At 43.8% G+C, this 25,597-nt stretch overlaps 1 protein-coding gene across 3 annotated transcripts in view; it reads left to right on the top strand.

The window, feature by feature from the left end:
* NEDD4L (NEDD4 like E3 ubiquitin protein ligase) overlaps positions 1-25,597 on the top strand; it is a 103,813-nt gene that overhangs the window by 28,536 nt on the left and 49,680 nt on the right. For all 3 annotated transcript variants that reach the window (XM_048290901.1, XM_048290903.1, XM_048290902.1), the window contains 4 exons: positions 399-472; positions 19,060-19,141; positions 22,636-22,674; positions 24,088-24,141. In XM_048290901.1, coding sequence (XP_048146858.1) covers positions 399-472; positions 19,060-19,141; positions 22,636-22,674; positions 24,088-24,141 — 249 coding nt within the window. Of the gene's footprint in view, positions 1-398; positions 473-19,059; positions 19,142-22,635; positions 22,675-24,087; positions 24,142-25,597 lie in introns of those variants that run through there.

Raw genomic sequence — 25,597 nt, 5'->3', positions numbered from 1 at the left:
GACATCTCTCATAACTAAAATGTTATGAATATTTTCCCTTGTGTTTGAAGACCTTTAGTGTCAATGCAGAATGAATTTGTGGCATATGGATCACTTAGGATGTGAAATGGCCCTGTTCAGCAAATCCTCTTCTACTTTTATTGCTGTTATTGTTACAGTGTTACTGCTGTGATGTTATTACTGTTATCTACTCTTACTCTGCCTTTGTTGAACTCTTAACAGCTCTGACTGGAGTCGAATATTCCTCATGGTTGGATTCAGATAAGCCTTCCAAGAGGTGGTTCTTTTCCAAATCCTCCCTAGGAGAGACTCCCACTATCTGTTAGCCTCTTGCCAACTGCTGATCTTCAAAGTGACCTGCAGAATAACCATTAAACCCACTTTCTTTTTTGTCGCAGGAGGAGTCTCGCGTCCTCAGGGTGAAGGTGGTTTCTGGCATTGATCTGGCGAAGAAAGACATCTTTGGAGCCAGGTGGGTGTTGTGCAGTGCCTGTGATCCTTGGAACATGATCAGCTTGGCAGGGCAAGGGCCCTGCGAGGGCTGCAGCCTCTGCAGGTGCTGGGTGTGCATCAGCACAACTGTTAACGCAGCTCTGGCTGCTCCTGCCCTCTCCTTGCCTCAGCTCTGTGAGCACAAGAAGCAGCTCAAAGCCCAGGCTTGCAGAACCCAACCAGGTAATAGCCGGGGGAGAAGCAGATTCTGAAGCTGAAATGAACCCAAGCCCAGTAATTTTCTTTTTCTAAAGGTTAATTCAGGCTTGACGTTCCTGCTCTATTAAGCCTAAGCATGATGAAATGCTCTACTGCAAATGTTCCAATCTACTTAGAAGGGTTTTATCAGTTTGAAATTAGTGGTATCCAATTTTAGCTTTTATTGAAATGACTAATTTCTTAATGTATAAATGAGCCTCCCTGTGGGTTTTCCTGTATTTCTTTAATGATGCTTACAAATTGTTCATTAACTTGTGTATCTGCTTAAAACTACATGAAAGAAGCAATTTAAAGTTTAATCAACTTTGATATTTTGGGTGAAATTTGCAACAAGCGTTCCTTTGGTAGCTGTGTGCAGAACATGGTAAACCAAAGCTTTTTTATTTTCTTTCTCCAAATGGGCTGCTTTGACAAACAGTTTTTGATGCTGACCATAAGCAACATAACTTTTATCTTTCATAATGCATGAAGCTAAATCCAGGTGTAATTTGTACTGAATCGTGTTGATGTGGCCCTTAAAATATTTTAAGGAAATTGGTCTTGAGTCAGTAGGATTTCCATAAAAGCGGAGAGTTAAAAACATATTCCCTACATGTATTTTTAAATCTGTTTTAATCATTCAAATGAGTTAATCTACAGTCATTTGAAAACACGTTGGTGTTGCAGAGTTGCGGCCCCAGCAGCTCCTGTTCCTTAGCGTGGTGGAGCCGTGCAGGGCTTCAAACTGGGGCAGAACAGTTCCCGTGTTCCTGCCTAACTGTGAAAGATTAACTACAAGGCATACATTGTGTTTTGCATCTCAGTGGGTTGTCCTGACCATTTTTAATCAACTTTACCATTATAAAACACTGCCTGTGGGCTTGCAGAATCTGAAAGCCATTTCCTTCTTGATTAAATCTAAGGAAAGTCTCTTACCAGTGTAGAGCACTGGAGAAACTTGTACTTTTCTTCTGAAGATTGTAACGGTAAAGAAATCTCAGTGCTTTTGAGGGGTTTTTTTTTTTTGGGGGGTTCTTTTTGACTTAGGAAATCATTTCCCTAGCAAGTAAGGATATCTAAGGACACTCAGAGGAAACCACCTTGCTCTCCACAACACCCTGACAGGAAAGTGCTGCCAGGTGGGGGTCAGGCTCTGCTTCCAGGGAACAAGAAGAAAGGGCCTCAGGTTGTGCCAGGGGAGGTTCATGCTGGGTATTAGGGAAAATATCTTTCCGAAAAGCGCTGCCCAGCCCTGGCACAGCTGCCCAGGGCAATGGTGGATTCCCCATCCCTGGAGGGATTTAAAAGCCATTTAGATGTAGCACTTGGGGACATGGATTTGTGCTGGACTCAACGATCTTAGAGGGTTTTTCCAACCTCATAGCTTCCTATGATTCTCCTAAGAGTTCAGGAATTTATGGAATTATGGTCACAATGACACAAAGTAACTAGAATGTAGAGTGGAATAGTAACTGTGAGCACCCTGAGGTGATGGTTAAATGTGGGGAATTTCATCTGCATAGGTGCAGTGGAGGTGGATGTAAGAGGCTGGTTGGTGTAGATGTAAGTGGGGGTCTGTGACCTGCTTTATATTTTGCCCTGTAAAATTACAAGTCTGTGATATGTACTGATGGCTAACAGATACTGCAGACTGGGATTTTGTGAATTTAGTATCAGCTTGCATGTGTGAATGTTTGACATTTATTTCCTTTTAATTCCCTTCCAACTTCTTAATTGAAGTGTCTTAATAAATTTCATACAAGAATCCAAGTACTGGCTGGAATCAGAGATTGTGTGTATCCCATAAAGGTACAGCTGATGGGGTGCCTTAGTTGCTGTATTTTGCCTTCTAAATCATGAAGTAAGGGAAAATTGTGGCTGTCTGGAAGTTGAAAAAGTAAAGTGCTTCTCAGTTAAAAATGTGGATGTTTTTCATTGTCAGGGAGCTGTGCCTCTAGTGACATAAGTTTGTTATGGGTTGCCTCTGGTTTTATTGCTTTTACCTGCTCTTTTCTGAAAAGCCCTTTCTCTGGTTTGATTTCCTGTGTCCAGGATCTATGATGGAGCTGGGTAAGGCAGGCTCCAGGCTGCTGCTAGGATTGTAAGTCATGCTGTATACTCCTGTTGTGAGCAAGGCTGCTTGAAATGTGGCTGAATTCTTTAATTCATGTGTGTCCTGTCACTTGGTTCACAGTGGGAGGAGAGCACATGTGGCTGTGGCTTTGCAGGTGACAAAGATGGCAGATGTTATAGCTATTCTTTTAAGTCCGCTATCACTATTTCTAGTCTGCTTTGAGTTGTGGTATATCTGGTTTTAACTATTGAAAAAACTGTGGTGATAGCTGTACCCCTGGAGCCATCCCCTCCAGCACGGGTTGAGATAACAGCCTGTTCCCCTTCTCGTACTGATGGCTCCTCTGATCAGCAGAGACAAATCCATTGAAGGGAGTTGCTTTCATAAATTAATCGAACCATTTAAAAAAATAATCTGGCTCCTGAATGCCTCTTCAAATGACCTGCCTCTTCAGCACTTGCATGTGTGCCGGAGGGAGAGTGCAGTGTGCATCCCGGCCGAGGGAGGCCCCGGAGGTGGAACAGAGCAGTGACCGAATTCCCAGAGCCACTTGACTAGAGGGCAGTTGCTCAAGTAGGAGAGAGTTCATATTCTGTTGTTACTTCTTCCTTTTTCTAGCTGATTTGCAATGGAAGTTTTTCCAGTGTAGTGGAAATGAACGCGTTATTAACAGTGTGGGAAGGGAAAGAAACCAGCTGAGAGTTTCCTGTGATCTAGCCCTAGCTGGACTTTGGAATGCGAAAGCGGCATCTGCACTGCTCAGCAAGCACACGTGGCTCATGCTTTCCCTGTGGAATTAGTGTGCTCCCATAAAAGCTGTGGGGTGCAGGGAGCAGCCGTGGGCAGGTGTTGAGATGAGCTCAGTCACTGCTGGATGCAGAGCAGGGGTGTGTCCCTGCCTGGGAAGGAGGGGAATGGGTCCCCACAAAGGCAGAGCCGGTGGCTTTCCAAAAGCGGCTGTTGTCAGTGGCAGTGCACCCCAGGGCACTTGACGGGCAGTCCCAGGAATGGCACGAGCCAGAACTGTCTGCTTCCCCCGTGGAAAATGCTCTGGGCTTGCCCGAAGAAAGCCCTTGACGGGACAGCGAGACGAGGACTTGTCTGAAGTGTGTGGCCGGTCTAGGAGAGGCTGCTGGGATAGGAAGAGATGAAAGGCTTCTCATCAGAAATATGCTGGATAATCGATAGTTTTATTTGTGAAACCTCAATGTTGATGGTCATACAGGTGCGTGAAATGAATATTGGGCTGGCAGGCGTGGGCACGGGGTATCGGTGTGTCCATTGCAGGGCGCAGGCCTGGATCGCGTGCGGGGCCGGCAGCCCGGCCTCCTCTGCGCTGTGCCTGGCAGCAGAGGGCGCCAGAGAGTTTCCACAGCTCCCGCCGCGAGCCTGGCGGCTTCCGAGCAAATCAGGCTTTCCGGTTTTTCGCCAAAATTAACAGATTTTTACCCGTTTCTACGTCTTACGTTCGTTAGGATGTACTGGGTATATATTTCAGGAGCTGTAAATGGAGAAATGGTGCTTATTCGAGGATGTGGTCTTGCTATGTAATAAGAGGACTTGGTAATAATTCCTGACAGTTATAATGTCATAGTGAAAAATAATTCTCATCAGATAATTGCTCAGTGGAAAAATGTCTTTGTACAAATACAGAAATGTAAAATGTTTCTTGTTACTGGAAGAAAGAAGTACCTCTGTTCAGCTCCTCAGTCTTCCCACCTGCCTACTATCTACTGTGATCTGTGAGTTTACCTGAATCTGGTATCTTTAAAAGAAAAAAAGGGCATGTCAATAAAATTATCTAAGGAAAACCCTTTGGTCTTAAATATTTAAGGTAGAACTTCTGTCTTTATTCCTCTTTGCTGTCACATAAAATCATTAAGGGGAATGGATTGAAATAATCAGCAGCTTCTACTATTTATATCTGTTAATTTTTCCTCCTAGACTTAGTGATCTTGTAATGGAAAGATTGTCCATATCTGACAGTTCCCAAGATGCATTGATTCCTTGGTGGCAGAAGGACCAGTTTGCCTGACCTGGACCATGTCATCCCATGGATGCTTTGACTGTGTCACCCTTCCTCTGAACCTGCTGCTCGGTTGCCTGAGGTGCTGCCTGAGGGCTGGCACTCCCAATAAGCCATGACCCTGTAAAATGAGGTTTTGCTTGCTGTTCTTCAGCTGCCGTGTTGTCAGGGAGGCCTGCACATGCCCACCTGGGCTAGAGGGACCAGTGCCAACTCACATCCCATCCTGCCATATGCTGCCCTTTGCTCATGCCTTGATCTGTTGTACCTCCTCTCACACTTGGGTTGTGCCCTCTTAAGGGCCAGGGACCATCTTTCTGTTCTCTGTCCAGTATGTGGAATTTTTGCATGTTTAATAAACACCATGGCAATCTTTTTATTCTTTTACAGAAATCACAATTGAACCAATGATTTATGTAAGTGAAGACAAAAAAATAGTTGAGGTTTGAGTGTCTCCTTGAGTGACAGTAAGGCGTGGAAACTTGTCATGAGACTAATGCAAATGCTGGGAGCCGAAGGCGACTGTGGCAGAAGTGAGGGAGCCCAGGGCAGCGGTGGGAGCTGTGCTGGTGCCCCAGCACAGGCAGTGGATGACCCAGGAGGGAACAGCTGGGGCAGTAGCAAGCCCAAGGGCTGGTGAAGGTGGTGTGAGGGACACTTGTGTCCCCCCAGACTGGCAGCTTTGCTTTTTGTCCCAAGCACTTACTCGCCCCTCTTTCAGTTGTCCAGATCTTCAGTAGTGGGTAAAAATTGCAACATAAATAAAATCAGAGTTGATGTTTTAGGAGGTAATAAATTGTGGATTACCCCTCTAAAGTGAATGTTTTGATGCATATTTAAGCAGGATGCCGTAAGTACTCATTGCTGTTTCTGTCTCAGAAGACTCCCAGGCTGCAGCCATGGTGTTGGGGTGCACAGGCCAGCCCTTGCTTGCTGTCACTGCCCAGAGCAGGCTGGGGGTGCTGAGGGCAGTGTCTTGTTCCGAGAAATAATGTCCCTGAACTATTTTACCCATAGAAGAAATAGTTAGAAAATACTTCAGTGACACTGATCAGGAAATTTAATGCCAAATTTTCAGCTTTGTAGCAAAAGCCCCTGGGTGGGTGATAGAGGTTTGGCTCTCCTTTTCTCTTCCCTGCTCTTGCAAGCAGTATGAAGAGGAATGAAATTTTGGGCTCCTTTGTAAAGAGCTCTGGAGCAGATAGATGGGAGTGTGTTCTAGAACTATTATTTTGTGAATAAATATATAATACTCGAATTGAAAGTAAATGTGAGCAAATTGATGCAGAAACAGATCAATAAATAATGCAATGCTATCAAACATAGAAGTTACTTTAAGCCTGTGTTGGCTTTAAAGTGTTGCGCTGTTGTTTACAGTTTGTCAGATGGTGCTGTTATTCTGGTAACAGGTAATACCTTTTCTTTGGCTTGAATACTTTACCAGAGAAATGAGCACAGCCTTAATGCATGATTTCAGCATATCTGGATTTTAAGAATTTTCTTATGGTTTAAAATGTTTAGATTTAATTTAAAAGTTTGTTTCCCCTAATGTGGATTTGGAACTGGAAACCCAAGACCAAGGCTGTTTTTCAGGAGTTGATTCTAGTTTGATGGTACAGAGTAATCCTATTGTTAATGGATCCTCTTCTCCAGATGAGCAGACCCAGATCTCTCTGTCCCAGTATGTGAGGGTCCCTTAATCATCTTTGTGGCCCTTTTTTTGACTTTCTCCAGTGTGTCTCTGTCCCCCTTGCACTGAGGGCCCAGCACTGGACCAGTCCTCCAGGTGTGGCCTCACCAGTGCCCATTATTAACACAGTAAGCTGTGTCACTTTAACATGCTGTGCTGCATGTGTGTGTTTTATAAATTTATGACAATTTTATAAAGAACTACAGAAAGTAGAAATAAAATGAAGAATGAGGCTTATTCAGGAGTCCTGTATTTGAGAGATAATGTCAGCCTATGTGATCTGAGTTGGAAAACTAAGCATTTTGAAAGATGACTTCTTAATTTCACCAGGAGATGTGTAACTGTTTACTGAGTGGGACACTGTGGGCTGATGTGAAACTGTCCTGTGGGGAAATCACTCATCCCTGCCTCTGTTGTCCCTGGTACCTTCTTTGCCAGAAGGAGCAGTCTGGTAAGGGGAAGGTGTGTGGTTAATCTCATCAAAACCTCATTGCAGCTATGAGTAATAGCACACCAGAACAAAACTGAACTCCCCCTCCCAGCCTGTTTGATTAGTGTTCTTGGAGCTGTTGTTGGTAATTCCTGAGTGCAGCCTCCCTGTATGATCTGAGGGCAGCAGCCTTTTGTGTCACAGGCGGAGCTGCAGAGCTGTGACAGGCGGCCGCTGACCCCTGCGCACAGAAGCTTTGCTTAAATCCGTCTCACTGAGCACATTCTGATGACAAATCACCAGCCTGGCAACCAAGAGCTTACTCTTAGGAGCTGACTCATGGCAAATTTCCTATCATCTCTAAATTAAGGAAGAATTTTCTTGGTTTGATTTGGTTTTGCCTTGGGAGCAGCCACCATCCCTGTCGCCCTCCCTTGCACTGCCCTGTGCTGCTCCCACTTGCTGGACCACTTCAGTTCCCTTAACCGGGAGATTTTTGGGTGGCAAATATGGGAGAAGACCACTTGTTATTAAGTTTAGTTGGCAGAGTTGTGATGATGTCTGACAAGTGTCAGAGCTGACACAAACTGTAGTTTCTGTCAGTGTGGCTTGGAGCACAGAACTTATATTCACTGCAAAAATAGCTTAGTACAGGTGGAAAATGCTGTGGAATACTAAATAATCTCCAGAAAGTGGGTTTTCAGTGTATGGGTGTGTTGAATGCCCATGCCAAGGTGCTGCCATGGTGCTGTGTGGACCCTGAGAGCACTGGGGGCACCCAGGGCCAGTTCCTGCCAATTTGGGAACGGTTCTCACCAGTGTGGAGCATCAGTGCTAGATGGGGGCAAGGCAAGCCGGGCACCTCAGGAAGGGCTCCTGGAAGGAGCTGGACAGGCAGGGGAGTGAGGGCAGAAGTGGGAGATACAGCCCTGTGAACATTCAGGTAAGAGAACCAGCACCAAAAGTCGCTGTCTGGGGGTGGGGTCTGGTTTTTCCTTTTCTTTCAGTGCTGTGGTTGCTGAGGGTGATGGGGAGCAATGGTGACCCTCAGATTCCACAGGTGTGGGGGGACAGGATTGATGCTGCGGAATAGTCCAGCACCCTGGAAGTGGGAGCCTCAGGAAAGTTGGTGAGGAGATTAATCATTCAGCCTTCAGAACAGGACTGGACTCTGTGTAGAATGAAGTGGGATGAAGCGAAGACTGGGCAGGCATTGTGTGTGAGGGGACAGAGGCAGGTGGGAGGTGACTGTGCCCTGAGGAGGACGGGCAGCCAGGCCCTTTGTAATGGCCTTGGGAGCAGAACAGCGGGTTTAATGTCAGCCTTTTTCATAGAGGGGGCGGGGGTCAGCTGCTGTCAGCTGAGGGAAGTGAGGTGGGTCCGAGATGTGGGGATGAGGGAAGGACCAGCCCAACCCAGGTGTCCCTCGGCTGGGTTACACTGACTTGCACTGGCCTGATAGTTGGTGTTGTACTCGCAGTCGTTTAGTAGTAAAAAATTTATTTTTAATTAAGCAGACTTCCAGTGGCACCCACAAATGCTGAGTTTTGGGAACTTCTGGCAGCTTATGGTTCCTGTCTGCTCTTGATGTAGAAAGAAAATTTAATTAAACTGCAGTCTCGGGAACTATCACATAGTAGCAAATGTGGGTTGTCTTGAAGCTATAGCTGGGCCTGCACCAAGAGATTAAAAATAAAAATCTTCAGGTCAGGGATCAGTTCTGAGCATCCCTTCCTCAGGGCTTTCTCTCAGAAATGCAGGAGATGCATACTTTTGAACGGAAGTTCAACCTTTCCTCAGACTGCTGGGTAAAGAGGAATGCTGCATTCTTGAGGAGGAGCAAATGAAATGGTGTTTCTGGCCACAAGCACATGATACCCCATCTCCTGCCATGTCCTGGTGTTGCCAGCTCCTTCAGTAGTGTGAGTTAAAGGCTGGCTCTCCAAGGGTCGTGGCTGAGAGAGCACACCAGCCTGGGAAATCACAGCCTTTGCCAGGTTCAGGAAAGAAAGTAGTGGCATCAAATATTTCAAGGAGAAAAAGCAGAGTTTGACATTTACCTGGCAGCCAGGGGAAACAAAAATGTTTGTGTTGTGTCACAGTTTGGGCCTTCTGCTGACTACAGCTGCTAAAGGCTTGTGGCACAGGGCATTTAGGTGTTGATGTGGCTGGGCTTGGCAAGTACCAGCAAAGGATGAGGCTGCCCAGCCTCTGCTGCTGGGACTGTGGCTCCTTCAAACAGTGGAGGCCAGGTGTCTTCTGCAAGGTGTTTGTATAACTCTTCATCAATTGCTGGCGCGGTAACTGCTGGGGAATTTAATTCATTAAACCCAGCCCTCGTTCCCAGTTCCCCTCCTGCGGTAGAGGTCAATGGTTCAGGTCTCTTAATGGCAGGGCTTTTGTGCAAGGCAGAATTTGCTATTACCCCAAGTACACAGAAGAGTAAGAAACTTTTCCTTCTGCTGCTTTCCTTAAAATTTAAGCATAATAGAAGTGTCTTTTGCCTTTTGAACTTTTGCTTTATGTCTCCGTGTCCTCTCTGCCTGTTGAAGGCCAAGATTTAAAAGATGTTTTGTGTTGTACAACGTAAATAATTAATTCTTCATTCTTTGCTGTATTTTTGTGTCATTTGTGCTTATATTCAATATGCTACATTGGGATCACCCTGAATCTTACTACCAGTAGCTTGTCTCCATTGAGTGTCCTGAATGTTTTATGTGATTTCACATGCTGATGATCCAGCTTACACTGTGCTCCTGTGGAATGAATAATACAGTGACTTATTTAACACTGAGGAATGGTGTGTCCAGTCAGATGAGCAGTTTCAGCACTGTATATCTTTCAATTGAGGCTGTCCTCCAGTTCTTTGTTTCTTTTCTTTAAGTGAAAATAGATTTGGTACATCAGCTGGGAGCAGGTTGAAGGTGAGAGCAATGGATCAGGACAGAGGGTCTGCAGGGGACTGTTCACTGCTGGTGTTAAGTTCCTGAATAGTGCTTTCATTCCTTTATTTATTTATATTTATTTTGTTTCTTTATTTTGCCTGTTTGGCATTTGACTTGATTGTATACAAACCTTCTGTGGCTGGTTATAACAAGGCATCTCTCCTGTTGCTACTGCTGAAATACACCTTTTTGGTTAGAAAGTGACACTGGATTCTGAGACCATCAGTATGTGGGAGTTTTCTGAAACTGAGATCTGGTTTTTAGTGCCTGGAAATAGATGTAACATTACTGGTTTTATTGATACTCACCTGAGTTCATCAGCTGGCACTTGTTCAGTTCATTTTGTGCACACTGAGGATGACGCAATGAGAACCACTATAGCGGCTTCTGCAGGGTATTTGCTGGTGCACTTGGCATGACATTTTCAGTGATTTTCAGTGGTTTTCAGTGACAAATTGGAAGTCTTAGCATTCTAGGCTGTCCCATTATAGAAGTTAAGAGTTATTTGGGATCTAAGGCTAAATTTCATTAGGTGAGGAGTCTTCATTTGCCCTTTCCATGTGACTTTATCATCCATAAGACTTAGAGGTTTGAAAAGATAGTCCCTTTTGCATCCCTATCTATCAGACCTCTGTCTTTTTCGCTTTTTGTAGAACTTGTTTCTGTTGCTTTTAGAATAGATGTTCCCAGTGATCTGAAAGCACTCCAGGTATGTCCTGCAAAACATTAGCCAGGCTGTGAGCTGAAGCACAGCATGCTGTGTGTCTCTCAGGCCTGAGCCAGCCCTGGGGGTGAAGATAGCTGAGCTGCCTGCACACCTCTGGAGCCTGTGGTTACAGCTGCTTTCAGGGTGGCACCTGGGAAATGTCTTTCCAGGAGTTAATCACATAGCAACACTTTGCTCTTTGGGACATTGTAGGATACAGGTTTGAATGGGGCTGAAAAAGTGGAGGAATCGCTGTGAAACCTGTGTGCTCTTGGTAAAGATTTCCTATGGGAAGGGGATAAAATAGCTGGAAAAATAACCTTCCTCCCTGCCTGTGAGGGTATTATTTCCTTACCTAGTGGCATGTTGCACAATGAAGATCAGTGAATATATTTAGATGAAAGATTGCCAGCTCCTTGTTATGCACCAAAAATCTCATGTTTAGCAGACTGTCCTGAGTTAGCTTTTCTTTTCAGCCCGGATTCAGGATTTTTTAAATCAGAGGCTGCTGGAAGTCTGTCCTTCACCATGGTCTCTACCACCTAATTTAGCCTTGTACTAGCAACACAGTGATGTGATTCTCAGGGGTTTGGTTTTACCTCAGTAGCTGAAGAATAACATGAGACTTCAGGCAAGTGGATTCAAAAGGTTTTGATGTAATTAGCTCATTACTCTTATTATGCACATGGCCAGTTTTGTCCCTTTTGAACCTGGCTAATTCTTTAACCGCAGTGAATTCCACAGACTAATTATAGATTTCCTTTGCTTTCTGCCTTCTTCTGTTGTCAAATGCCATTCTGTTGCTGTGTTTGCCTGCAGCAGCTGAGGACACGGTTCTGCATCCGTGGGCGGGCGAACAGCTCGGTGTGAGCCATGCTTTCTGGGAATGGGATGACAAGTTACACCTGCTAAATCCGTGCTGCTGAGTTGTGCTCAGACCACTCTTGCTGCTGCTGAGCACAGAACCTGGCAAAAGTCGCTGACAGTGCTCTGCAGTTGCGCCCTGTGCGAGGACTGCCCTTGGTCCACACGAGCACTTGTGAGGTGCTGCGGTGACTGAGATAAGGACCTGGCCTGGGATTAGGGCAGCCCGGGCTGAAGGAAGGAGGGAAGGCTGACCCAGGTTTAATCCACATTCACTTCCCCTCCTGTTTCATCTCTGCAGTGTGAGGTATGTGCTTGCTGGCAGAGCAGGGGACAGGATGGGGACAGGGACAGGGTGGGTGGTGAGTGAGCTCCAGCAGCAGTGCTCACTTAGGTCCTTCAAAATGCCTTGGGAACTGGGGCCTCTGTGTAACAGGCTGTGCTGGCTAAGCCTGTTCCCAAGCACAGTCCATGCATGTGGCATTCATGGGCAGGGATGCTGCCTGGAATTCCTGTGCTGAGTTTTTCTGTTCCAAAAGCCAGGTGTCATGGAGTTTTCGCTCTCCTTCCCCACCCCCGCTGGATTTTGGAACTTGTTAAGATATTTTGGGAGTGTGAAGTGGCATAGGAAAATCTATGCATACATCAGCCCCTCAGCTCCAGGGGCTGATGTATGCATATTCTGTTAGAGCATTTATTTAACCTTTGGAAAAAAACTGGCCTCAGGGAGGGAAGAAACCCCATATTTACACTTCCATCTGTTCTGGAAGATTAAAATATTCTTTATGCTCTGGGGGTCTTCCAAGAGAGCAAGAATACAAAAGGAATCCATCCCGTTACCCTTTATTAGAACATAACATGGTAAAGGAAGGTGGAGACACTGGAGGTGGGGTTTGAGGTATAATTTTTAACTCCTTTTTTCACCCACAGGCACTTCTTCGCAGCTGTCTATGATGTGAGTCATTATCTCTAGTGCTCTTTGGTAAAGCCTTGCTACATTTCTTGTAGAATCAGATGAAGTGTGAGCCTTTCTTTGGGAAATAAAACACTAGAAGGGAAATGGGAGGTCTGTAAAATGACTCTGGGATTTGGCATGGAGGAGTGAGATTTTGGGATGCTTAGGCACAATGGATTGCAAGTTTGGCTTTGCGGTGAAGGGTAAGGTAAGGTTTTGTTTTCTTTTCAGAAGCTGATGTTCCTGTATCCTTGTATGATCAGACACTTCGTACTTTGCTTTAGTCACAGGACCTGAGACTTGTATGACAGTGGGGTCAAAATCTTCCTTCTCTTTGAGAAAAACTCCTAATGGATGTTACTCAGTACAGGGAGAAAGATGAAACCCAGAGGGCTCGTGCTAAAATAAAACCAGGGAGCACACACAGCCGGTATGCTCTGGAGCATTCCTTGTAGTTAATTGCTGTGTACTCTTATTGTACTTCTCCCTTCTTACAGTGCAGGAGTGGGGAAAGTCACTGGGGCAATGGTTATTGGGATAAAATGATAGTGACTGTAAGAGGTTCTGCCTTAGAACGTTGTCTTTACTGCTCTCTGTAAAACTTGGTTAGAAGTATCTCATTATAATTCTAATCTTTTTAAATGATGCATGTTTTGGGCTTTGTTTCCCTCATTTCTTTGAATCTGAAAGTGACTAAGCAAAACCTTGGAATTTAAAAAAATCTTTGGAACTTTTTAAGCTCCACTAAGTGCACGCACAGACAGAGTTTCTCTAAGTGTGTTTAAATTGTTCTGAAAAACATTTTTGGGTTCACAGAATTTCCTCTCGCCAAGCATAACCTGCTTTTCAGCCCTGATATTAACTGCTGTCCATGGGGCTCCCATAATTTTCTGGAGATTCCTTGAGATGAATGTTCTTGAAGATGGTGTATGTTACTGATCTGAATTTGTAAATGGTGGTCTTGAAGGCATGTTGTCTGTAAAAGCACATTTCCAGTAGTACAGGCTGCAGTCTGCAGATTTACTGGAGTGTCCGTGCAGAGCAGGTTGGCTCCTTCAGTGCTGAGCTGCCGTGGGCACCTGGACACGTCTGCCTCTGTACCTGCCCACAGGTGGAGGGACCCCCAAACCAGGCAAACCCAGAGCCCTCAGCCATCCCAGTGCCATGGGAAGGAGGTGGCCTGAGGTCTTTCACTGTTCTTGACAGAAATCTGAAGGTGATCATTTTGGGGAATGTTGAAACATTCAACTTCTCTGACTCGGGTGTACAGGGAGGCACGTGCCTTAAGGGCTCAGTGAGGATGTTTTTCTGTGTATACCTGCACTGATGAGAACGCAGGTAGATTGGATGGGTTGAGGGGGTGGGAAAAGGGGATGGATGAAGATTAACTGATAGCCGAATAGAGGACCCCTCAAGACCAGGGAAAGAATCAGATTGGGATGTGGCTTCAGGGAAGAGGCTTCTCTGCCTTTGTGTTGGAGTGTGCTGGTATTTCTGTAGCCAGAATTACAGGAGCTGTTGATCAGTTCTTTCACATATGTGAGGCAGAAAAGGGGCAGCACAAAGGGAATGGTTTTGTGTTTCTTACAGCAGCAAAATTATCTGGTGCAAGACTGTTCCACAGAAACCAGTCAGGCTATTTTGAAATGCAAAGTTTGCCCGCACATGACAAGCCTGGCATTCACGCACTTGCATAACAACTGTTACTAAATTTTATATGTGGGGAGGCGGTTTCAGCTTTTAAAATAAAAATAGAGCCATGTAGGCCTTAGTAGTTCCATTGTTCTTTCACGTGTGCCTGTGCTCTCCACCCCCTTCTTTTGGAGCTTAAAATAAGTAAATAATACATCATGTCACTGGCAGAAGCTAGTTTGAGACTTGCTTTCAAAACTGTTTCAAAAGTATAGAGCAAATGTGATTCCAGACTCAAGTGAACAAATACGAAACTATTCATGGGCCCCAGTTTCACACTGCTCCAAAGTAATGTGATTTTTAAAGGAGGCTGATCTTCCTTAAGATTTTTTGCTGGAGTTTTTAAGTCATCAGTGCTTTTGTTGTCTTCCAGAAGAAGAGCTGGAAGCTGCCTTTTCATGCAAAGATTCACATGAAAGATGATAATTATGTATCTACAATTGCTTGAGCTTTAAGAAAATGCCATACACTGCAAGGTGGCAAATACGTGGCAAATAGCTAGTTCTGGATGTCTGAGGGATTCCAGAGGTCAGAAAAAGGATTTCTTAAGACCTCAGATTGTTTTGATGGCTGTTGTTCTGCCAAACTCTCTTTGTACTAACTTGTGATTATGATTAACATAACTTTCATTATTAGCATCATTTTCTTAGGATTCCCTTTTATTCTCCAGAGAGCTGTTATCAGCTTCAAGGTTCTCCTGATCTTGGCAGGCACCGATGTTCTCTTTAGGTTTTGGCCGATCATGTTGGGATAGATGAGATTTAGTGCTTTTATAATTTTCAATTTTATAGCGAGGAGCATTTTAGATAGATGTTCCACAAATCAACTCCCCTTCATCTCCAGTCACTGGTGTGATGGTGACTGGGCTCGTTTCTCTTTTAAACACTACTTGGTCCTTTGAATGTCTGATAATACATATGAATATATGCACTGACTTCTCCTGTGTGATGGCATTGTCAGGTGTAAGAAGTGTAAAGCATTAAATACTGTACCTTTCAGATTGAGTATAGCTGTGCCTTCACTGCACATGGAGCGGGTTTTACCTGCCTTGTATTTTGTTGTTGCATTTTATTACAAAGATTTATTACCTGGATAGAAGGAGCTATCTGGATAGAAGGAGCCCTATAGTGGGTAAAAGAAACCTGTATTTCCCCTCCCCAGTAAGCCTTCACTGCAAAACCAGCTTCTCTTTCAGTGAGGAATACCCTCCCAGGTAGAGGGTGTTCTCTTTGTTGCCCTCAATGTAGGTTTATGATGTCCCGCACTACAGTTGGGTCACCTCTTGGGCACAGCGACCTCGCTGCATTGGGTGGCTCTCTGTCAGTCTGTCATGTCCTGGTGTTGGTGTCCCTGTGGATGCAATACTGTTTGAGTGCTGCCAGTGTAACTCTGGGTATGGGCTGGCCATCTGTAGTGTCCCCAGGCTCCAGGCTTGCGGTTCATTTTCTGTATCCATTTTCTGGTATTGCAGGGGTTCTACCAGAACACCCCGTAGATTCCACCTGGATATTTCCTACATTAACAGCTTCCTAGCAGTCCATGGCTGTCAATTTGTTGTGCTGCAGGTTTCATTAAGATGGCATTTTAACACTGGTACCGGTGTAAAAATTCATATAGAGAAAGTTTTCTACTTGTAGTTTTCTGTTTTGCAACATTTCCACCTTTAGTTCTTTATCCTCTTCCCCAGGCAAACCCAGTACTTTTCCTCAAAGCAACCTCTGCAGCAAGTTTTCCTAGCAAAGTGCAGAACGGTTGGTTCCATGTGTCATATACATGGTGTCATCCACATGAGTGGAAGGGCTTCACTCTGCTCATCCAGTGTCACGCTCCTAAGTTTTTCCAGCATCCCCTTTTAAATCCTGATGCAAGTCAGCAGTTCAGGTCTGAGACTGACATTCACAAGGAACTGTGGGATGAGCTGCTTTATTTTCCACTTGTATTTAGAGCACAATGAAAGTATTCATGCATCACTTGGAATGGTGCTTTTCAGGAGTGCCATAAGGGGAGGGTTTATAGTGATTTCTTGAGGAGTGTCTGCCAGAGGAGAGTCAAGAAAGCAGTGTTTCATTTTAATCCCTGTCTCCCCTGCTTTTAATCAGTCAATTTCAGGGTGAGAATATCTGGCAGGTACAACTCCAGACCGATCCAAGTCTGCTTTCTGTGCTCAAAAGTTAGAATCATAGAACCATAGAATATGTTGAGTTGGAAGGGACCCATCAGGATCATCGAGTCCCAGCTCCTGGCCCTGCAGAGGACATCCCAAGAATCTCACCATGTGCCTGAGAGCATTGTCCAAACTCGTCTTGTTGGTTTGTTGGGGTTTTTTTGTGCTTTCAGCAGGTCTTATTTATTACTGTGTCTTCTGACACCTGAACCATCAGGATTTTCTTCCTTTTACACATCTGCAGACATTGCTGTCAGACAGGAATCTGGTATTTTACTGCTTGTCTTCGTGTCTTTTTCATTCCAATTTGTGGATAGGTTTTCCACTGAATTTTAACAGACCAGATGCTTTATTTCTTTGTTTTGCAAGTTTTCCTCAATTTTACTGATGTTCATGTTTTTGTCTAATAACTCTTCCATGTCAGTACTGATTTTCCCTTGCGAAGATGCCGTGTTTATCTGGAATACTTGCTGTTAGTTGGGTTTTCAGGGTGCAATTAACCATGGTAAAGTTCCCTCAGTGTTTCTGCTGCTGCTTTGACATGTAGTGTCTGTTCTCTGGGATCCCAGTCATTTTGTTTTGCTGCTGTAGTTATGTTCTTAATTGGGGTTCTGCCTTCTTCCATTCTTTGCCCATTCTCCGATTCCTTCAGCAGTTTGTCAGTTACAATGTCTGCTCCCTAGGAAGTCTCAGCTGCTCTGTGTTATTTTCCTGGTAGCTGTATGGATCCCGGGAGCAGCGGTTGTGTTACCTGCAGAGCAGATGGCAGACCAGGATCCAAATAACTGGGGCTGTCCAGACCCCTGGATTTCACCTGAAGCTGCTCAGTTAATGGCACTTGCAAATTAGATTGCTTATTTAGTTGTTAGAATCTGAGCCTGATTCTAAGTAATAAGTTTCTTAAAAGCTTTATGATGTTTTTTATTTACTGACTTCTACACGTAAGAATTTTAGTATTGATCAGGTGCTTTCTAGTCACTAAGAGCTCCTGTAACTGCAGCGTGAAGAACTGTCTGACTGTACTGATGACTTCTGTGTTCCCCATGGCCTGATGGGGCTGGGAAGGGACCCCTGCATTCCTCATGGCCCATTGCCTTCAACTGGTACCCCTCCTCTGCAGCGTTCCCGTGCAAGCTCTGTGAAGAGCTGTTCTGCCACCGGGGGTGGGCAACCTGGGGGGCAGAGCAAGTGGCCGCAGTGCAGGGCTGTGTGGCACTGCTCCACCTGGGGCAGTGTCAGCTTTCCTTGGCCTCCAGTCTCTGTTTTGCTACGTGTTTGTTTTAAGTAAACAACTGTGTGGAAGTAAACAGTCTCAAATATCCAATTGTTCGAGTAAACTGCAGCCTCACCCTCAGGACCGAGAGCTTGGCTAGACAGCTCAGTCTGACGCACTCTGTCCTGCTTTTAGAGCAGGCAGACATGTCAGTAGTCTGTTCAGTAAAGGCAAAATTTCCTTACTGAAATTTGTAATAAACTTAATTATTCTCTATTTTTTTAAAATAGAAATAGATGGGAAAAAAAATCATCTGTGCCACTTCCATGGTTTTCATTTTCTGTAGGCAGAAGATTCATCCTAAAAAATTTTAGCACTAAAAAATTGTAGTATTTCTAAGGGCTCCTGAAAACAACATTGCCCAAGTATGGATTGATATCCTAAATCTGGGGGGATACCTGTAAATATTAGCACGGTACATCAAGCAATTCAAAGCAGCATCAGCATTTCTTTATAATCAAAGTGATGCTTTGCTTTCTTCTAAACCTTGGTGCTTAATGCTGAACTTAATTGCAGTTTAAGCAGGTGCATTTATATGCACGTACTGATAGAAATAATCAATCCAACATGATGTCTTGTTTATTCGTGTTTCCACCTTTGTGGCACTTTATATTCCAAGTACATGGAGTTTCCAGTATAATGAACATGCAAGCACTGATTGTTCTGTAGTGATACTGTCACAAAATAGTTCCTTAAATTTAAAAACTATCAGAGAATATTTCGATGACTTGGTTGGTAATCTGGGTGTCTGGTGGTATTGTGAGTGTCTCTTGTTGATGCTTTCAAGAAACTTTGGATCAGCATTAAGCTGAGTGTGCTGCAGCCTTGAGAGGGAAGCACCAGAGCAGGTCAGGGTCCTGGTTTTACTCAGGCACCCATTTCCTCCCTTCAAGCAGAGGCTCTGCTCCAGTTCCACTTCCTGACATTGTACCCATGTGAAGTTCATCTGTTCCTGCAGGATGCTGTTTCTCCCAGTTTAGAGCACAGAACCATGGAATGGTTTGTGTTGGGAGGGGCCTTAAAGACCATCTCAATTCCACCCTCTGCCGTGGGCAGGAGCACCTTCCACTGGAGCAGGTTGCTCACTGCCCTGTCTGTCTGAATCACTGCAGCTTGGTTTTATGGCTCAAAACAATTATAACCACTGCTTCAAAATACTTCCAGTTGCACTTCCAGTCAGCCTCCAGGGGTTAGTTACAGCCAGTCCCTTCCAAACCTCATGGCTCCTATTTTTCCCTGACTGGTTTTAATGGACTACCATGGGCGTGCTCGTGGGCAGGAGCTGTGTGGGAGCAGGCAGTTCTTGCCCCCAGCAGGGACAGAGCTGCAGGGAATGATCTCTGCTGTCATGGGCAGTGTTTAACTGAGCACATTCCAACACTCATTTTCAATGTGTGAGCAGCTTACTAGAGTTCCGAGGTTTCACTGAAGACAATTCCACTAGAAGTGTTTGGAGGTGCTGTTGTCATCCAGTTAAATGAAAAATTCCTTCTGCAATGCTCTTTGGCTGTACAATTATAGGCCATTAAATCTTACATCTTCTTTTGCAGTGACCCATATGTGAAACTTTCCTTGTATGTAGCAGATGAGAACAGAGAACTTGCTCTTGTGCAGACAAAAACTATCAAAAAGGTATGTAGATACTCTTTTTAATTCCATGGCTTTGGAGTGATTAAGAACGCTGGCACACAATTGTATAACATAATGCAGCACTAATTAAAATCGTTATGTACATGTATAGCAACTGGATAATGTGGTTTTTCTCCAAACCGAAATGAGAGAACGAGTGCCTGCAACCTCATTGTGTCTGGCCTGGAGACACCACCTAACATGTTCCATATTGTTCCCTAAAGCTTGGCTTATCAAATCCCACTGTGCCATTCACAGGTTCTTTTATCAAATTCGTATTTCACTGAAAGACATGGCTGAAATAAAGGACTGAGAAATTCTGCTTTAATTATCATCTATCTGACTTTTAGCAAAAATGATCGTTCTTTAATATGTCTGTTCAGAATTTCCATTTTCAAAATTATTTTCTTAATATGGGAATTTAAAACAACCAGATGACAGAAGATATGCTGTAAGAAAAGCCTGGGAATTCTTACATTTTCAGGTAGAACCAAAATTGAGTTTTATTTCATTTCTTAATTTCAATCCTCACAAACAAAATTCCACCGGGGATATTTGTCATTATCAGGACCTAAGATTTTGTAAGAATATATATATTTTTTGAATTTGCTGATATTGGTGGCAGAGAGAAAAAAAATCATAAGCTATATGAAAAGGGAAAATAATGAGTTGTCATTTTTTATGGAGGTATTTAGAATCAACAGGGCTTCAGTTGAAATCATTGCTGCAAAACAGAATAGTGAGGAGAATTTTGTTATTGAAAACACAAACCAGGATGATGTGGTTCTAAAACCAGGACATTAGGTGTCATGAGAAGACCACTGTGGAATCCTGGAGGTGTGTAAGATCCAAGCAGAACTTGTCCTGGAACCAGGGCATATTTGATGTGGAAAAGGAATTTTTCAAAGATGTCCTGGTTAGCCGTTGGTGCTTGTTTCATTGCCAGGACTGCATCTGCCTTTTTTCACTGTTTCGTCTCACTGAGTCACTTAAAGCCTGGATGTTCTCAGTCATTTCTGTAACAGTGGTATTATCTCATATGTTGGAAAGTTGTAGTTGGTAATTTCTGGTTTGAATTGTTAAATTTCATCTCAAGGCAGAGTTCTTCCTGTGCAATTTGCAGTCCTCTCTCTATTTTGTAAATAGCAAACACCATTAGCTTATCTTGGTTTTGAGTTAAAATCATTAATAAAAATGTACTGAGTACAATCAATCTGAGGAATGACTGACTGGCAGTTACCTCCTTCAGCTCTGTAACTGTGTCTAACCCTTCACAAGTTTCTCATTTTTTTCCTCATTTTTGTGTTCCTCAGTTGAATGGGTAACTTTGTGTGGCACTGCCTTGCCAGGAGTGCCTTTGGGAAAGCAAAAGGAACTGCAGTGTCCCTTTTTTGTTCTCCTTTTCCATGACCTGTGCTGTTGTCTGATCTGTATCCTACTGCACAGCTGGACTGTGCCTCTCAGAGTGCTTCATTACAGCCAAAGGGGTTAAATGCACATTGTTTTCTTACTCTGAAAAAATAAAGTTACCAGAAGAATGTCAGCTTCATGTGGCATGACCTACCTGGGTTGAATTTCTGAGGCTTTTTGTTTTGATTTATCTCCCTCCATTGTTAATCCAGCTGTAAGGTTTGGTTAATGCATTGTACTTCCTTTTGGAGCTGTGTTTGGAATGCCCTGCTGGAAAGGATGTCTCTGAAGTAGGGAAAGCTGGATTTGCTGGTTGCTGCCTTCTGATCCTGTAACATGGTCAGTGTGTTCTTTAAATTCCTGCTGGAATTTAAAAGTTTGGATGAAAATTATCCAGTTTCTTCTTCACCTTGACTGCGCTGAGCTCCGAAGACTTCTACCTTTCCCATATGGAATATTAAAAATAGTTTTCCGTCTCTGAGAATGCTCAGTCTCCCCATTGAGCTCCAGTGCTCAGGAGCATCATTTATCTCCATGTCCTCATTTTCTGTGTAGGGTTGAAAACCCTTCTGGAGTACCCGAGGAAGGTCCAGCTCAGCTTGGCTCCTGGCAGTCCTTTGTGCAGCACTTGCCCTTTTTAGGATGTAGCTCTTCTTGAGGTTGAGTTTCTGTTATTGTTGCCCTGCTCACGTCCTGTATGGAGCTACTGCTGCAATTCCTTCTCCTTTGGTGGCACTCAGGTCTTTGCACTTTCAGCCTCGGCCCACTAAGAGTGGGACCTGTAAAGATGGAAGAAATTTCTGTGAGTTACCAGGCATTTACCAAAGACTGCTGCCTTTCCATCAGATTTCCCTGAACTTTGTGGTTAAGCATCATTAGGAATTAATGGGTTATCAATGGGCAGTAGTGCCCTCAAATTCAGTGTTAAGGCAGTCCTTGCTTTGGTAAATTGTATGTACCCTCTCTTGCTGACAGCAGGAGCATTTGAAGAATACAAGTGTTTAAAATGTAGCATTGTTTTTCTCACTGCTTCATTTTAATTTATATTTTTCTGAATACATTTGTGCTCCTTCAGGGAAAAAAAGCTGGAAGTTTCTTTGTGCCCACAACCCCCATCCTTACGCTTACCCTCATCCATTCACCTGCCCTTTACAGTGATCTTTTCTTTACGGAAGTATTTCCTGCTCTGCCATGAGGTCCTGTATTCCCAGTTTGTAGAGAGATGCAGTATAGTCAGCCCCCATGCCCTGCACATGAGGAATCTATTGGATCTATAGCAAGGAGTAAGATAAACAGCCAAGATTCCCCTTCTCTGCTAGAACAGAATTGTCGTGGGTGTAGAGCCAATTTTTCCTGTCAGCTCTGCCCGTAAATCTCTGCTGTGTGAGAGCATGAGGGAATGATTTGGCATGAGCACAAAAACATTGGACACATTGTCCAATTGTTTTTATACTTACCCAAGCTTGAATTGTCCAAATTACTGTTTGTAGTTCTCATCTCTTTTTTTTTATCAATTTATTATGTCATGCTTGAGCTCACTTCAGCTTGCAATCTATATGCACATTTTTTCTGTGCATTTTAGTCAGGTTGTTAAAATTAAAATCCTTGGGCTGGGAAGAGGTTGGAATAATATTGTACCTATTCCAAGGAATAACCTTTTCTTTTGTTCTTTTTTTATTTTTCTGTTTCTTTCACAGTAAAAGTCTGAGCATATTTTTGTAGCCTTAAAGTTACCTTTGTGTTTAAAAAATACTTCTTTTAAAATTTGGGTTTAAATTAATCTTGAGTATGAAATGTCTTCAGGTTTTATTTCTATAGGTTCTCAATGGTTTTTCTTTTAATCATCAAACTCTATTTATATTTAACATCTATTTTAGGATCATCTGACTCAAATTTTATCATCCCACGTTTGGTTTACTCAATAGAGAATTTCTAGATGGCAATATATTTTTCAATTTCTTTTATTACATGCTTTTCTTTCTCTTTTATTTCCCTAGAAAACTGTCATTTTCATGCATGTTTTTATAATTGCAAACCAGAAAACCTAAAGAAACTTTAGTATGTAAATACTGTTGTTTCTTTTACAGACACTGAACCCAAAATGGAATGAAGAGTTTTATTTTAGAGTAAGTGTCTCTTTATTTGCGGTCATTATCAGGACATGCACAGCTAATCTTATTTTATATTTGTTGTTCATGTGTTTACTTAAAAGACCTGCTTGCCATGATGTACTTGCTGTTGTGTTTCTGCAGGGATGGAATGCTCAGCAGGAGCTGGCACCAGGTTACTTAGAAACAGTTTCACAACCTGCCATTGTGTAAATGTGAAGGACAGTAACTTCGCTACTTAGTTGCAGACAATATTTTTCCAAAGAGGAATGGTTGAATTTTAGTGTAGCTGTAGCTTCCACCAAAGCAGGTCAGGTAGAATTTCAGGGGGTTTCAAGCATTAATCTCGAGCAGCTGCCCGAGGGCAGATGTGGCAGATTGTTCTGGGCGGGAGTTGTGCCGGACGCGGGGAGCTGCCTGCTGGGATGGGAGCTGGGAGAGCAGTGCCGTCAGTGGAATGTTCAGTGCACGGGCTTCAGCTTCATGGGGAATGCTTATTTGTACCCATGTACCAAACAGCTTTTCTGGGGTTTGCAGCTAAGTAATACAAATCTAAAATCTCAGGGAAAGGGAATGCACAAAAGTGCTGCAAAACCTCTGGTATGGTTCATAGAAGCTCTGTTAAAACATCTTGACAGTCCTAAGCAATAATGGGATCTATCAAGTAATTTAGACCCTATTTTGTGTGTCACAGTTCTCTGATTTTCTCAAAACTGACAAGTCCATTGCCAGCCCATAGCATTATCAGTGCATCGTGGTATATTATTTCTAAATTTTCTTAATTAAATGTGCTGGTCATAGTAACCTGGCTTGCAAAGGCTTTCTGAAAAAATATATCAACTGGATCAAACACTATAAAACTTTTTGTTGTTGAATAGCAGCTGTTTTGTTTTCCTGACAGAGTTCTTTTTATGTTTGTTTTTGTCCTTTTAAATGTTGGCAGTCTTTCTGCTTCAGTTTAAGTAAATGCAGATAAGTCTCTGGAGGTATATTTGCTGTTTTCAGGTGTTGGGGAGACTTCTGTTGAGTGTTCCAAGACCATGTATGCTAAATGGGCTAGAGAATGGTGAGCGATGGACAGTCAGAAACATATCTGAATGTGAAATTCTGAAGGAAATGCAGCAAAACTCTGCTCCTCGTAAATCAATCAATCACTTAGTGAAGGAGCCCTGATAATCTGTCCAGCCTGGGACTGGGGGTCCTCTGCCAGGGAAATGCAGTAACTGAGCACAGCAAATGAAAGCTTTCATGTCAACTGCCAGGCTCTTCCCAGTTGCTGCAAGGTTCTGGTGCTCCAGTTTAAGTAAAGATTTACATCAGAGCTGTTAGTCCTGTCCTGGTTGCCTTGGTTTAATTGCTGCCTGAGCTAGTACGCAGATACTGTTATTGTCCAGCTACTGAACTTCCGGTGACATTTGGATTTTCTCCCAGGTAAACCCAACCAACCATCGGCTCCTGTTCGAGGTGTTTGATGAAAACAGACTGGTGAGTGCTTGTCTTGGTTGTGTTACACCAATCACAAGGCTCTGTGTGCCGCAGCTGATGGAAATACAACACAGCTTAAAGGTGTCTTTAGACTGTTGTTTCAGTGAGCGTGCCAAGAAATGCGGATAGATGCATAAAAACCATTTGGGTTTGGGACTAAAAGGGCACTAAAGTAGTGCCCTGCTGGGTCAGACCAAAATAGTCCTCCTCACCCAGCCCTCTGACTGCAAAACCCTCACTCTGTCCTTCTGTAGGCCTCTCCACTGCAAACCAATTAAGTCCTGACCTTTTTAGTCGCTGATAAAGCAGCTCCTTCAGCCCCTGACCATTTTAGTGTGCCTTTGTAGTCCTTTAATGCTTCTGCATCTTGCTTTGGGAGGTGGTTACCAGAGCTGCACCTTGTGCTCACGAGGCACGTGTGAAGGTTTGAGGTCGTGGCAGAATGATGCTCTGTTGGGTTTCAGTTCTCTGCCTCACAATGCTCACATGTTAGTGGGTTTAGTCTGCCTGCATTTGGCCGATACAGTAGCTCTTCTGGAGGAGGCTTTTCACCTCTGACTTCTGCTTGCTTTTGTTGTAGTTATGATTCGTGGGATAAGTGACAGTGTTCTCTGTACATCTGGGGTTAAACATGCCGGTGCAGTGGCACACTGGTGGATGGCTCTTGGGGGTTTGCCTTTTGAACATTGTAACACCATCTCTCTGTTCATGAGCTCAGGAATTAATGTTCTCTGGGCTGGGGGCGGTACAACCTTTACTAAACTTGTTCACTTTCTGAAAATTAGGATCAGAGTTGCAAGGATGCTTTCATTTTAAAAAACCCAGTGTAAAAACATCTGTCTTCAACAAACAGGTTCTTGCCTTCTGACTTGCTGATAAATAAAGAGCAAAGGAAACCACACAAGCTGTAATCTGGGGAGAAAGAGGACTTGGAAGCCGAATGACTCAATCTTTCCTCAGGAGGAAGTAAATTGGTGAACCAGTGGCACTGTGCCTCTACAGTGGGCTGACTGGGAGTGTATTTATTTGTATATAATGATCATAAATGACCACTTGCACTGTTCAAACTGCCATGTGCCATTGGAACGCAAAGGTGCCATGGGAAACGGGGACATGGGTTAGAGGAAAAATTTGTATACAGTGACAGCTGGGGAATGACAGGTTTGGGATACCCATTTCAGGCATATTCCTTTGGGTTTTCAAGTTTGGGTGTGCAGTACTGGCCTTACCCTGGCAGTTTCAGCACTTTTTGTTGTTGAACCAATTTGTGTGTGGTCTCCTTCTGGTCCTACCTCCAAAGTCAGTCTGTCCTTGGGCTTGGAACCTCCTGGCCAAGGCAGCACCTGGGGTTAGGAGCCATTGCTTTCCTTCCAGGAGGCCTATGGCAAGGCAACTACTTTGGGGGGTTTGGAGTAGCAGGCTTCCATCAGGTTGTGTTTGTAGAATGAGGAGACAC

Source organism: Corvus hawaiiensis, chromosome Z (genome assembly GCF_020740725.1).
Source record: "Corvus hawaiiensis isolate bCorHaw1 chromosome Z, bCorHaw1.pri.cur, whole genome shotgun sequence".
Classification (NCBI taxonomy): domain Eukaryota; kingdom Metazoa; phylum Chordata; class Aves; order Passeriformes; family Corvidae; genus Corvus; species Corvus hawaiiensis.
The sequence above is the reverse complement of the archived record's forward strand: the minus strand, read 5'-3'. Positions and strand labels throughout refer to the sequence as shown.